The sequence below is a fragment of the Athalia rosae genome, chromosome 6 (assembly GCF_917208135.1).
Source record: "Athalia rosae chromosome 6, iyAthRosa1.1, whole genome shotgun sequence".
Taxonomy (NCBI): Eukaryota; Metazoa; Arthropoda; class Insecta; order Hymenoptera; family Athaliidae; genus Athalia; species Athalia rosae.
Genome location: NC_064031.1, coordinates 14,473,530 through 14,487,501, shown reverse-complemented (window position 1 = coordinate 14,487,501; position 13,972 = coordinate 14,473,530). Strand labels below are relative to the sequence as shown.

General features: G+C 37.1%; 6 protein-coding genes, 1 long non-coding RNA gene and 1 other non-coding gene across 10 annotated transcripts; 4 read left to right on the top strand and 4 right to left on the bottom strand.

The window, feature by feature from the left end:
- Positions 1-155: 155 nt before the first annotated feature.
- On the top strand, positions 156-3,106 carry LOC105692163 (ER membrane protein complex subunit 2-A-like). Its single transcript, XM_012411187.4, has 7 exons — positions 156-341; positions 807-920; positions 1,118-1,268; positions 1,395-1,538; positions 1,630-1,786; positions 1,952-2,047; positions 2,131-3,106. The coding sequence occupies exons 1-7, from the start codon at positions 308-310 to the stop codon at positions 2,302-2,304; spliced, it is 870 nt and encodes a 289-aa protein (XP_012266610.1). The 5' UTR covers positions 156-307; the 3' UTR covers positions 2,305-3,106.
- Positions 931-1,489, bottom strand: LOC125501488. Its single transcript, XR_007279078.1, has 2 exons — positions 1,348-1,489; positions 931-1,258 (listed from the first exon to the last, which is right to left on the bottom strand). It is a non-coding gene; the product is annotated as an uncharacterized LOC125501488 (long non-coding RNA).
- On the bottom strand, positions 3,076-5,603 carry LOC105692161 (tRNA (guanine(10)-N2)-methyltransferase homolog). Of its 2 annotated transcripts, none has more exons than XM_012411185.4 (9): positions 5,462-5,603; positions 5,305-5,370; positions 4,927-5,172; positions 4,697-4,831; positions 4,316-4,579; positions 4,039-4,177; positions 3,672-3,870; positions 3,378-3,504; positions 3,076-3,279 (listed from the first exon to the last, which is right to left on the bottom strand). In XM_012411185.4, exons 2-9 carry the CDS (start codon positions 5,347-5,349, stop codon positions 3,118-3,120), a joined length of 1,317 nt encoding a protein of 438 aa, XP_012266608.2. In that variant the 5' UTR covers positions 5,350-5,370; positions 5,462-5,603; the 3' UTR covers positions 3,076-3,117. The 2 variants fall into 2 exon arrangements, with proteins under 2 accessions (XP_012266608.2, XP_012266606.2); XM_012411183.4 differs by having other exon boundaries at positions 5,455-5,590.
- A 78-nt stretch (positions 5,604-5,681) lies between these two features.
- Positions 5,682-6,653, top strand: LOC105692165 (small nuclear ribonucleoprotein F). Of its 2 annotated transcripts, XM_012411190.4 has the most exons (3): positions 5,682-5,819; positions 6,246-6,331; positions 6,395-6,653. In XM_012411190.4, exons 2-3 carry the CDS (start codon positions 6,280-6,282, stop codon positions 6,544-6,546), a joined length of 204 nt encoding a protein of 67 aa, XP_012266613.1. In that variant the 5' UTR covers positions 5,682-5,819; positions 6,246-6,279; the 3' UTR covers positions 6,547-6,653. The 2 variants fall into 2 exon arrangements, with proteins under 2 accessions (XP_012266613.1, XP_012266612.1); XM_012411189.4 differs by having other exon boundaries at positions 6,246-6,653.
- Positions 6,654-6,854: 201 nt separating this feature from the next.
- LOC105692164 (chromosome transmission fidelity protein 8 homolog) lies at positions 6,855-7,792 on the bottom strand. Its single transcript, XM_012411188.4, has 2 exons — positions 7,628-7,792; positions 6,855-7,242 (listed from the first exon to the last, which is right to left on the bottom strand). The coding sequence occupies exons 1-2, from the start codon at positions 7,645-7,647 to the stop codon at positions 6,900-6,902; spliced, it is 363 nt and encodes a 120-aa protein (XP_012266611.1). The 5' UTR covers positions 7,648-7,792; the 3' UTR covers positions 6,855-6,899.
- LOC105692160 (U3 small nucleolar RNA-associated protein 4 homolog) lies at positions 7,605-10,540 on the top strand. The gene is made up of 4 exons (XM_012411182.4): positions 7,605-8,072; positions 8,215-9,751; positions 9,956-10,258; positions 10,350-10,540. The coding sequence occupies exons 1-4, from the start codon at positions 7,969-7,971 to the stop codon at positions 10,464-10,466; spliced, it is 2,061 nt and encodes a 686-aa protein (XP_012266605.2). The 5' UTR covers positions 7,605-7,968; the 3' UTR covers positions 10,467-10,540.
- Positions 10,212-12,547, bottom strand: LOC105692162 (leukocyte receptor cluster member 1 homolog). The gene is made up of 3 exons (XM_012411186.4): positions 11,934-12,547; positions 11,576-11,675; positions 10,212-11,349 (listed from the first exon to the last, which is right to left on the bottom strand). Exons 1-3 carry the CDS (start codon positions 11,954-11,956, stop codon positions 10,546-10,548), a joined length of 927 nt encoding a protein of 308 aa, XP_012266609.2. The 5' UTR covers positions 11,957-12,547; the 3' UTR covers positions 10,212-10,545.
- A 39-nt stretch (positions 12,548-12,586) lies between these two features.
- LOC125501614 lies at positions 12,587-12,779 on the top strand. The gene has a single exon (XR_007279193.1). It is a non-coding gene; the product is annotated as a U2 spliceosomal RNA (small nuclear RNA).
- Positions 12,780-13,972: the final 1,193 nt, after the last annotated feature.

Sequence of the window (13,972 nt, the reverse complement as noted above, 5' to 3'; positions counted from 1 at the left end):
ACGTTTTTGAATATTTCTGAGTTAGACTTTTGTTTTTTAAACAGAAAGGTATAATGTACTCTCTCCCAAATGTATTCAGTTTTGAATGAAAACTATTATCCAGTTACAACGTTATGTTGTCATTTGAATAAAAAGCCGCAGCCTTCTGGATTTCGATTACATGTGGATCGTGATTGCGTTAGTTCGACTGTGTAAACTTTCCCCTAACCCAAACCACATCATATAACCTCGATACTGACGTATAATCAACTTTTATTAAATCAATTAACCAAATAATATTTATCGGTAGATAGTTCGTCGTACAAAAATGGCATGGAACTATGATAGTCTGTCTTGGACAGGTAAGTGCTTACGAGTAATCAATTCAAAATTACTATTACCAACGAAATTCAAGTCAATATACTCAGTTACTTTGTATAGCCCTACATACTTGTCAAGTAAGTCAATATGCGGATGCATACTTAATTCGTGTCCATCCATTAATTTGAAACTCCAATTTCAGCCAAAAAATCTGTCAAATCGCACGATTATTTTTTCACAATATAACGCGTAATATTTGAATGAGTACACGTTATACTATAGAAGTTCGACACTTTTGGTAAATAAGAATAGTTTCTTTCAATTATTCTTCGTAGTTCTTTATATGCTTGTTTGCCTTCAAATTAGCCGAAACCAAATTAAATTTCAATAGTCAGCATCTCTCAATTTAGGTTTTGCATTATTTTCTGGAATTTTGAATTATTGGCATATAAGTTCTCACAAGTATCTTATTTGGAACAATAATGATCTAATATCTAAACCCACAGATGTACGAGATTTATTCCGAACTTGGCGAGAAGATTCGGAACGCAAAAGTGAAGATGTGGTAGAACTTTGGGAATCAATATTAGCCGATAAGATCCATAAGCTAGGAAATGAAAGTACATATTCCATGCTTCACGTAATTTTTAATTGTATAATGACTAAGATGCAAGTAATTCCTGCGTATACCTACTTTTTGCAATTAATGAGTTAGAATTTTCTGAAATCTAGAGACTTTAATCAATAGGAAAATATCATACTTTCATAAAGGTATACTGATCTGAGGTACTTACATAATATTCAATTATTTTTTTAGAGTATTTAGTTCTGGAACAAGTATGCGTAGCTGCTCTAGACTGCAACCGCTTATCAGTTGCCAAGGAATGCATAGATTTATTGGAGCAAGAATTTCCAGGCAGTTTGAGGGTCCTCAAATATCATGCTATGCATATGGAAGCTTTGGAAAAGTAATACGAATATATTTTTTCTGCTGATTTGAAACACTTATCTATAGGATCATTAGTCATGACGAAACATTCTTGTCACCTGGTAATGACAGTGATTGCAATACACTACTTTGGATACTTTTTCAGATACGATGATGCTCTGAAGGTTCTAGACTCCATTATCAAGCGTGATGAGACCAATGCAGCGCCAAGAAAGAGGCGACTGGCAATCTTGAAGGCTCGTGGTTGGATACCAGAAACAATAAGAGAACTCACAGAGTACCTAAAAAAGTGAGATTTGTGATATCGAGTCACAAACTTGGCTCGCGTTATGTCAGGCGGAACTAATTGTTGATTAACTATTCTATAAATCATTTTATAGGTTCATGAGTGATCAAGAAGCTTGGCACGAATTGTGTGATTTATATCTTCAAGAACAAGAATACGCCAAAGCGGCATTCTGCATGGAAGAACTGATCTTGCACAACCCACACAGTCATCTGATTTACCAAAGATATGCTGAAATCAAGTATACACAGGTGATTTGAATTGCCAAAATTCTTGTATATGCATTATCTTCTAGAATACGTCGGGTTACTAGATGACAGTGCTTATTGCTTAGTTTCATGTTTCCTGTGTGATTTATATTAATGAAACTTACGATTAACATATTATAGTACCTCATCCAATATTTTGTCACTTAGGGTGGATTTGATAACATGGAGTTGGCAAAAGTGTATTTCTCCCAAGCGATCAAGTTGAATCCCAATAACATTCGTGCACTTTATGGACTATTATTGGTAGGTATTGACTTTATTGAATTTTATATCATGAAATTATTGTGCTATAACACATTCAATAATCTACACGTTCATTTCAACAGGTAGGTAATAACATAGCTTCATCAGCAAAGTGTCCTGCTTCAAAAAAAAAAGATGCTATCAAACTTTGCAATTGGGCTGCTAGTCAAATTCAAAAGAGGTATGCTATCAAAACAAACGAAAAAGAAGTTGCGAATGTAGCAGAGGTATTAGGGCAACTACAATTGGAGTCATAGGAAACAATTCTGTAAATGTTTATGTATTATGGACGTCCAGGAATTTACATGGGGCAGGTGTATGGTGAAATTTTGAAATAATCCCAATGTATCAAACATAAAACCACCTTGGTAAACGTGGCGTTATTTTTAGTTATGTAATTGAGTATACGTCGTTGGTATAATACCCAACAATGATGTGCAGATTATTTGAATTCCATATTGTACGTAAGTCAAGTGTATTCTGTATACAATGATGTTAATAGAATGTTAATAGAAGAATAGGCAAAAAAAAGCTATTCTCAGTAATATTGTTTTACTATTTGTGAATGTGAAGATTATTGTTCACATTGTTGTTCGTTAGGGGTCTGCGTCATAACTATTGAACTTATTGACTACGCAAAAAATGTTTTGTTTCGTACGGCGTGGTAGGTAAAGGAAATATGATTGTCACGTCTATGTTTAAAGTGCACCCCATTGCTTCAAAATATGTCCAGGCTATTTCGAATTTGTTTGGACCCTTAAGCTCACCGAGTACTCACCAATATCACTTTTGCTACGTAGATATGCATGCACCTTTACGTGGAGCCACAAAATTGAAGCATCCATCGCTTAGTATTTGTTAGACATTTCATCTTGCTGTGGAATTAAACGAATTTTGTTTCTGAATTGATTGAATGTTCATCAGATAACCAAATTTGGGCTTCGAAAATGCATTCGATATTCCACGTTTGGAGTGGTGAATCCTAATAATTCAATTGGTTTAAGTGAATAAAAAATCGGAAGCAATTATTAATAGGTCAATAAAATTTTTTATATGTAACAAAAGTCTAGTCATCTGTCAGTTTTTTCTCGGATGCCTTTTTCCCAGTTCTCTTTATTTTTTGCTCTCTTCTCAGCTCGCTGCATTCTCCTTTCTTTTCTGGATTCATCGCGTTGCCCAAAATATTGTTCTCTAAAGTCTAAGATATTCGAATCATTAATTGTGTCATCTTCCTGTAAACAAAAAAAAGCCTATTCAAGTACATTTTCCCCGAAATCACTTATAATGGGATTCCCTATATAATATTTGCGCCGACAACACTTTCACATACCTGTGGGTCTCGGATCTTTTTGTAAGTCAATAATCGCCGGCTGGTATATCTACTGAGAATCTGTTCCGAATTAGCAATTACTTTCAAGCATGGATGCAATGGAATTTGGTCATCTGCATAATGTTCTCTGTCAAAGTGAAGAATAGTTCATAATTATGAGAGTGCATGACCTAGATGAAGCGAATGTGGACTGCCGCCTTTGAAGCAAATAAGATCATACAATCTAGCATCGCTATAGAATCTCGAAATAAATAATACATACATAAAATATCTACTAATCTGCAATAATCGCACCTGAACAATGGAAACCAGCATACCAGTCTACCGTTAATCTTTAAGTGATTGGCCGCGAAAGTGAGAAGATCTCCAAAAATTTGGGGTAAGCCATAGTCAATTTTTGAAGGAATGTGGGTGGCTATTCGGTGCGGCTCAATTACTGGCTGTCTTTTTGCCGTTCCTACGCGTTCCGTTGCTTCTCTTATACCGTATGGGGCTAGATGAATTTTAAATATATTATAAAGTGTTCATTCATGATGCAATCGTAAAAAAATTCAAAACAGTGCGTTATCAATAGATGCGACGCAGATAGATCATTGCTTCAGCTCATAATTTCTTCTTTTAAATATATTGTTACGTTGTATTCGCATTAAAATAAACTTACGATCTGTAATAATTGCATCAACTCTCATGTCTGACCGCCAAACAGGTAGGGAGAAGTCAGAAACAAGGACATCTAGATAATATGAACTTGTACCATACTGCTTCATGTTTGATGCGATGCTTTCATCCTTTCCTCTAGTCTTAACGAACAGAAAGAAATATCAGGTATGTTAAAAACTGTGTACACGATACCTCACACGGATTTTCTATTTTGGGTTTTGAGGCATACTCATGATGAATCATTTTTGTAAATATGGAAGATGAATTCCTAAAATTACCTTTTGTGAAATTCGTGAGGGCCGAGTACGTGCATGGAGCATAAGGTAATCGATGTCTGTACCTAGCGCATACCCTCCAAATTGGGATGCTGCGACTAATAAGGACCCAGATCCAACAAATGGATCCAGAATCAGATCTCCATCTTGTACCTGTGCTTGATTAGCCATTAATAATGACAATTGGGGGTCCATTGAAGTATTACCTATAAAGGTTCTCGTTTTCAATGATAATTTACGTATTAATTGTCTCTGACCATCTGCAATCTGAACAAAAACAATTGGAGGTGAAAAATATAATGATTCCTTAATTTTATTATTTATTAATTGTTATACTATATATTCCTTATGTAAGTATATGCAAGTGGCAACTCGGAACCATACCAGTCTGCCAAAGAAATATTGATAAGGCTTCTCTGGAATCGTATTTGGATCAAGTCCATAATATTCAATATACATCAATGTAGTGTCGGGATTCTTTAAATTCACAGGACCCTCTGTTGGAAGATAGCTAAAGGACTGTAAAACAATGATAATTTTAAATGAAAACTTATGGACTCAAAGATTCATGCGCAAATCACTTAAGATATAACTCTCCTAATGTAACGCATTACCTCAATTTTCTTAATTTTTTCATCTTGTGTGAAGTGTTTGCAAAACGTTTCGACAATAACTTTGAATGATTTCTCAGGATTAAGATATGGCGTCATGTTTTCCTGAGGATACAATTTGACAGATTTATGAAAATCTTGTTGATTACCACCGTTTCCCCATAATTCTATGCACGAGCGAAGCGATATCGATCTGCTAGCAATCTTCTTTATAGCTGCTTCAGAAATTGACTCGACAATCCAATATGGCTAAATCAACCAGATATAAGAAAGCTGGATAAATAGTAAATCAGCGAACCAAAAGAACATACCACGAGTATTTCATTCAGCTGCAAATTATTAGAAAGGTATGTAATCCCAATCATGAATTTATCTACTTACGTTGTTTTCAGGTCTGACAATAGTCTTTAAACTAATATCATACATGTCAAGAATAGACTCGATTTCCTGTCAAACATAGTGTGAAATTAAAATTATAATTTCAAGTTGAAAATTTGTTTCATGCATCATAAAGTGTAATACACTTCTTACCGCTAACCTAAAATCTACGTGCTCGTGGGCGAACCATAATAAATACTTTTTACACTTTCTACTCATTTTAAACACGTTCATTATAGCCCTACGACACAGCCTACGATTCATGAAGTCTAAAAAACGCCATTCCTTCCCGCAAATAAGTGATGAGAAAACCAAAGAGTCGTCTACTTTGTATCCAATCTAGTTTACAGGCAGACGCAAAGACGCAGATGGTGAAGGGCATTAAAATACTGGTAGTAGGGTGGTTTGTCGGCCATGGTAATTTGTTGGCATCGTGAATTTGAATTGAATCAAGCAGAAAAAGCTTAAAATAAAACCACTAAGATTTCCAGAGATACCCAACTATACATAATTTACAGGTAAAATTCGAGTGGACTGAGAATAACGCAATTATATCTGTGCATTGATCTTTCGGTATTGCTTATTAGCATTGAAAACAATTTTCTTGGTAACCTAACTTATGCAGCCCTAACGTTTGTGGCAATAATATGTAGCACAAAAACGGTTTCTGGCACGTTGATATTGGTTTATTATTTGCATGTTTTTATTTCTGTAATTGAACAGATTCCCATTTTTTTTTCTGTTCAATTACAGAAACAATAAAGTTTTTTACATTAATGCTAAAAATTAACCGTCAAGTAATAATAATCAACAATTGTGTTAATGTATTAAAATAATTTATAATATTTTCTCAACTGTCATCTCAATGCAACAAGCAGCTATTTGAATCATCCTTATTTGATGAAGTTCCTATAAGTTTTCGGTTACATGTTTTGTGATTCTAGGTTCTGCACTTACTGTTACCATCATACCTGAACAATGGCTGCAGCAATGCCAATAAACCCAAAACCATTCCTCAATGGATTGACTGGTAAGCCAGTTATAGTTAAACTGAAATGGGGACACGAATACAAAGGCTATTTGGTATCGGTAGATGGTTACATGAATCTACAGCTAGCGAACACAGAGGAACACGTTGATGGTAATTGCACAGGAAGCCTTGGAGAAGTTCTCATCCGGTGCAATAATGTCATGTACATCAGAGGTGTCGAAGAGGAAGATGAAGAAGGAGAAATGAAGGATTAATATATTTTCCTGTAATTTATCTCCCTACCTGAACCATTTTCTGTCTTCATAGAATAAGTAACTATGACCTCTGTCTCTTCATCATTAAATCGAATTTTTAAAAAAAATATCTAGCCCATTGCCTTGTACCTACCTCGATCATACGTAATATTTTTTTTTCCATCATCACACTTTTAATCCAAATTCTCACGCAGACTTATTGTCATGCTTAGCATTGCACATAGGGTATCATATTTATGACATTGCAGTTTGTGATCGTAAGAAAGAATCTTCAAGAGGAACAATTTGACAAATATCGCTAGACATACTTATTACAGCAAGGTTCAATTTATTTGCCGCAATTTCTTATAACACTATTCCAATCCATCTATAATCGGCTTGGGCCTTACCCGGAATACTAATTTCTTTGTTACCATAGCTTTTGCGATGTAACACACCTGTTTTGGAGGACTTGGTAAGCCTGAATTCTCAACCTTGTAGGTGTCAGTGTCAAAGACTTTTTGTAACACTGCGTAAGGCTTTTCTAGATTCACCTCCTTCCCATATAGAATGTGGTGGCCAATCATCAGAATAGGTGTCCCATTTTTTTTAAAATGCAAGTCACCAATGAATTGGTCATTGAGTGCTTGATTGGAGCGAGATTGCAGCTCACCTTGGAGCTCAATAATTGCCCACTCGTTTGAGTCAAAACCATTTCTGAAAAAAAAAAAAGAAAAAATGTTGTATAATTTGTTTAATATAGTTCAAAATCTGAATGATTTGTATGCGATAAATGATAGTGTTGCCAACTAGGGCTGCACTGCAAAGCGTAGTTTTCCCTGTTTTTTTTCACTGCAAAGTTGGAGAAAAGTAAACATCTGCACTGCACAAGTTTGTTGCTGTTAAGAATGCTATAAATCTATCATTCTGCTAATTTTAATTGGACCCTCCATGCAGTCAGAAGTTAGAGCAGATGCCCTATTTTCTCCTAAGGGTTGAACGATTCTATTATTCCAAGAATAGTTTGACCGAAAAACGCCTAATCGTAGGTCTACTGAATCTAAACTCAGGCTAGATGATATTACCCAGCAGTTTTTCTAACTTTTTAATGCGTATGATCATTCTTCTTTTCCGATTGCTAGAACTATGTATACAATAACAACTTTCTATCAACTGTTGAATTCTGACAATAAAGAGCAGGTTTGCCGTTCGCCTCTTCGCTAACTAATTTAACCAATTCATGATTAATTCCAATGGAAACCAAACATCCCAATTGGTGACAGATCGGTCGATAGGTAGCGTTAATACTGACAAACCATGTGGTGACAAGCACGTGCTAACTGCTAGGAGTAGAGTAGTGCAACATGTTGCCGACGAATTGTTGATTTTGTTATCTATATCTGGAATAATTAATCAGTTACTTTGACTGACTACTGAGGAATCATGTCGACATGTAGAATTCACAATTTCAAGCTGTACAATATTGAGCCAAAGGCCATTATCTGCTTGTCCTATGAGCGGAAGAGCGCTCGCCTTGTCCTTTGCAGGTTAGCTCGTTAAACCTTTCATTTGAAATTATCGAATATTATTAAAGAGTTCTTGTAAATCAATCATGCCTAAAGTAAATAAAAATTGTTGCACTACGCGACTGAAACTTTGTCAATTCCATTATGCCTTGTCATGTTTCAGAAATGACAACTCAATCGAGATATGGAATGTACAAGAGGCACCGTTTCTCGAAAGGACGATAGTTGCACACCCAGAGAGTTCTGTGGAGTCTGTACTATGGGTGAACGAGCGATTATTTTCTACTGGGCTTGTAGGAATGGTGATAGAGTATGACTTGGGAAGTTTGGTGCCAAAATATGAAGTTCCTGTGACTGGCGGAGCGGCATGGTGTATGGATGTGAATAAATCAAAGACCTATATAGCAGTTGGTACAGAAGATGGTTACATAAATACCTTTAGCATCTCAGACGATTATCTGATATATGACAAAATTTTTGATAAACAAGAAGGGCGAATATTATGCATACGATGGGACATCACTGAGCAGATGATATTCACTGGATCAATTGACACAATTCGTGTTTGGAATGCTATTTCAGGACACGCCGTTCACAGAATGACTACATCTAGAAAAGTGACAAGCAAAGAAACAATAGTCTGGTGTTTAGCAGTGACCGATGAGAACATTGTTGTATCTGGAGATTCAAGAGGGATTCTCTCTTTTTGGGACCCTGCAATGGGGACCTTGATTGAATCCCATGAAAGCCATGAAGCTGATATTCTTGCAGTTAGTATGAGTGATGACATGAATACTGTATATTGTTCTGGAGTTGACCCCACAATTTGCAGCTACTCAAAAATCACAGTCAAGTTTAACTGTAAGTGGGTGAAAGGTATAGAAAGGAGATTGCACGAGCACGATGTTAGAGCACTGGTAGAAGCTAATGGCAAGTTATACTCTGCAGGAGTCGATGGACATTTGGTAATGTCATCTTATCCGCCAAAAACCGTTGTCAAATATCCACCTTTTCTGCAGTTCCCTTGTGTACTAGTGAGCAGGAGATCCAAATGCATACTTTTAAGATATCGCAATTACCTCGAACTGTGGAAACTGGGGTCAGTCAATAAGAAAACGCAGACGAACTGTCGTCCAGGAACAATACACCAGCTCCATGAAGAGCCAGTCAGTTTGCTGCAATTGAAAACTAAAGCTAGTGACAGTATCATTTCTTATGCTGTTACTAGCGATTCCAGAATTATAGCTTACTCGACAAATTCTTGTATCAAGATATTTGGTTTTCAAATCAAAGACAATGAACCTATCCTCACCAGATATGAGGTAGCTCTGCCTCTGCAGAAAGCACATAAAATGTTATTCAGTCCAGATGATTCACGTCTTGTGCTTGTGGATGGTAACAAAACGGAAGACGATACAATGAGGATTATATTTATGAAGAATGAGAATGGAAATTTGAGTTATGAAGGAGTCATATCAGTTGAAAAAGAACTCGTTGATAATGTCAACTTGATCTGCTACTCCCCAAATGGCAAATATCTGGTATGCGCTGACTACAGAGGAAATATTGTTGTATATAGCATTGACAAGAATCTGGAGAAAACTAAAATGATAGTACTACCGAAATATCATTGTCCTCCAACTGCTATTGCTGTACAAGAAAAAACTTTGAATGTCGTTATCGTATATTGTGATCATAAGGTAAGTCTGATCTCATTAAGTGAAAGTTCACAACATTAGCATGACAGTAAAATATTGTATGTCAAGAGACATGAACAATACTTCAGCACAAGGCAATGAGCCAATACAGGTATCGGTATTACAATCATGAAAAACCAATGGAATTGGGCAGAAAACATTCTGACGCCTTAAGCAATTATATTCCTTAATATCATGTTGTTGCAGATCGTCGAATATGATATAGTGAAAAGGAGATACACCCCATTCTCATTGAACTTGGAAGAACGCTTACCAAAGCAGTGGCTATCACGCGCCATTCCTGTCAGTCACGTAACGTTTGACCCAAGAAATGAAAATATTATCATAATGCATGACAACACTGTTATTTGTGTCATTGATAAGAGAAAGACATTGCCCACGGCGGAAACCAAAATACCAAAGTTGGAAAGTGGGGACTCTTTGGAAAACAGTTACCCAGAAATGCATTATTCATCCCAAGAGGGATTCCACATTATTAAAAAGTACAAGGTGAATTTCATGACCCAACTCATGCAAATATAAAATAGATGTCAAAATTATTGCGAAAGATACCATATTCTTATTCTGATGTTTTTTTTAGAATTTGCTACTCTTGGACTGGCTGGTTGATGATGAAATGGTAGCAGTAGAGGTAAACCCAGTTGCACTGGTGGAAAAACTACCACCATCGCTCAAACGGAAGCGATTTGGAATGTAATATTTTTATTAAATGAAATTCCAGAAATTCCTGTAAACATTTAAGAATCACAATAAAAATGAAATCAAGTGAAATTTTTTTACCATTTGTGTATCCGTTCTGCATTTTGCCTAGCGATTTCAGGATTGAACTGTGAATTATATTTTTGTCGTATAGTAGGCACTTGAACTCTCTCTGTAGGCTTTTTAATAGGATCCTTATTCAACTTAGCGAGTAATGCTTGTTCCTTGAATCTTTCATTGGTTTCTCGTTTTAATCTCTCTGATCTTAGTTTTTCCAAATTCATGCTTGTATCAAGGTGTTCAATTCTAGACTTTTTTTGTTTTCTTAATTTTTCCCTACGTTTTTTACGCTTCTTTGGTTCTTTGATATCAGAAGGCTCTTGACCACTGGTATCATATTTTCGTTTTGCAGATTCTGGCCCTTTGATTATTGATTGACTGTTTTTTGTAGATGATGTCGATGAAGTTGAACCAATGATTTTTAAATATTTCCTAACATCGTTAAGTGGATCGTTCAAAAATTTCGTTTTAGCTGTAGCCTCGACATATGTATCCGAGTCTGTGAGCCTCTTGGGAAGTTCATTGTACCAACTTTTGTTTCCTGTTGCTTCATTGGTGTCTTGTCCTAAATAAGTCAAATACCCAATTTGCTTTTCATACTTCTCCTGTTCAGCCTTCTTTTCAACCTCATGGTCAGCATTTGGTTTACTGTAATCAGTTTTTCCATCTTGGACATCAATAAAAAAATTGACATGCTCCAAGGGAACCTCTGAGCTAGATAATCTTTCATCTGCTGTTTCATTGTCACCAGTGGACAATTCTCTACCATCGTACTTCAGTCGGGCACGATTTCTCAAGAGATTTGTTCTAGCTTCAGTCTCCTAAAAAAAAAATTCAGAAGGAATATGAAGCTCTCATCTGTTTGAGACTAAGGAAATGAGCTATGGTCTCATACACTGAATATTATGAATTATGGCCAAAAAAACCACATTTGCTAATAATATGGTAATCAGCTGTAGTTAAGTGTTTGGTCATTCAGTGCTATGAATTCGGATCATCACACATAAACTGGTTTACATGAGGAATATTGAACTAGGAGTTTCTCACCGCTTTTTGTATTCTGGCTTTTATAGCTTTTTCTTCTTCTGCAGCTTTGGCTTCATCTCGGCGTACTCTTGCAATGTTATCTTTGGTGCGCACGTGCCACCTAAAATAGATAGCAGTTCAATTTAGATTTGCCATTGGAGTTGACATGATATAAATATAAGACCATAGTGTTTAATTTTTTTTTGTTTCTGCTATTCTTTTAAAACACAAATTCCATATGAGATTTTAGAAATAGAGTATGAGACACTTTTTTTGAGAAATCTCTTGCACTGATTGAGAATATGCTCATCTCACATTGAGCTTTCAAATTGAACTTGATAACAATCTAGTGGTTTAAGATAATTGTTAGTTTACTCACCGCTTTTTAGGTAAGATATTCATCTTAATAAAGACTAAATATTCTTCTTTTTATTTGGTGCCACTTAGTTGGAGCTAAGTTCCCAGGTGATTACTCACTGGAGGCGACTTTTTCTTTTATAAACTGTTTTACTGTTTGTATATTTCTTGTTTGATTCTGCAGATTCGATTTTTATTTATTGATAAAAGTAAGGTACTCTGGTTTTTTCGATTTCGTACGTTTTTCCAGCTACTCTTCTCGCTCTCAGGTTACATCAGATACACTTCACATTAGACCTTACAATTAGATTTATTAGTAGAATTGCAATATGCTATTACTGTTATCTAGCTTTAGAGTTCAATATGTCGTACGAAGAGTAGAAAATTTCATGCTATTTTGCAAGTAACCGTTGGTTGCGATTCGGTTTTTCAATAAGCGATTCGTAAACGTTAATTTGTCATCATTCAAAGTCTACTGGTACTTATTCTGTGCTATCAGTTTATTAAAGAATACAACAGCTGATCGAGCAGCTAGTGAAGAATGCACGGCAGTACTGCAAGAGGCGCACGCGTGACACCGAAAGTCCGAATTTTCACCGCTACGCGGTAGGTGTTTCTCGCAAGTGAAATTGCGTTTTTAAGACTTTAAGTACTGCATTAAAAGCGACGTTTAGCATCGCTTCTCGGCCTTTTGGCTAAGATCAAAGTGTAGTATCTGTTCTTATCAGCTTAATATCTGATACGCTCCCCATTGGGGAGCCAGAATATTAATCTGATTTTTGGAAGTCGACGGAGTGTCGGGGGCTTGCTCCGGCTCTGTCACGGGTTGTCTCGGCATTGCAGTGCCGCCGTGTACGGCCCAATAATCTCTAATTAAACATAATACAACATTTATTTATTTTTCTTCTTTTTAATTTTTCCAGCCGAGACGACCCGAAACTTCCGAAAATCAGACTTTTACCGACCGACGACAAACGACGAAAAACGGACCGAGGAGCGATTTTAGTACCGACGCCCAGCCACACTCACGAGACCCCCACAACAATTACTGACAGAGGGACTTACTGACTGGTAACAGGATAGGAGACTGTGCGGAGATGAAGCGGTGAGTCAGCGCCATCTTTCTTTCTTCACCTAGCGCTGTCACCCCCGGCGACAGGTGCCCGTTAGCGTGTCGTCGCCATCTTCTTTCGGAGGCGTCACGTGGTCACCTGTCAAAGGAAAAGCATGCACCCCCCCCCCCCGTAGCAGCGTGGTCTGAAATTATGGCCACGTTTTCCCATCCCGAACGCGTGACCTTGAGGATTTGTGAAGCCGCGTGAACCGGAGCGACTCTCGCCAATCAATTCGTTGATTGGGGGGAGCCGCTCTACATAGCGCGGTGGATCGATGAGCTGGGGGAGCGTAAGTCCCGCGGTCTGAAGGATAATTTATTATACCTGATGTCGCGGGATCCATCCGTCAGCGCGTCCGCTCGCGAAGGCGGTTGAAAAGCATCTGCGTGCAAATCAGCCGTCCGGAGCGGCGGACTCGATGCGCCCCCTCGCGGGCTGCGGCCGAAGCAAGTGGCGCGAGTTGCGAGCCGAGGTGCGGCAGTCCGCGAGCCCTCCGCCCCCTCTGTCGTCGCCCGAAGGCGGCAGAGGTGACACCTACTATCGCTGTCTCTCTTCTCTATCTTCTCTCTCTTTTTTAAATGCCCGCTTTAAATGCCCACTACAGCTGTCTCCGCTATTTTTCAAATTTTCATTTTCTTACTTCTGCTAATGCGCTACTCACCATATGCTGATTCGATGCCAGTCTCGACAGTTTTATTGTGATATTTATTTGACTTATTCTATTCATTTATTTATTTATTCGTTTATTTAAAATCCTGTTACGTTACCTTCATCGTTTAGTTAGTAAGTTTTAATTGATTGATAATTTAGTAGGCTTTTTACACCTCACTTTTTTCTTTTTATTTAATTAATTGGTATTGTTGACTGGGCTTTCTACACCCTATTTTACTATTTACTTTAGTATATAAGGCGTAGATTTAGGTATTCGACTGACTGGGCATTTTAC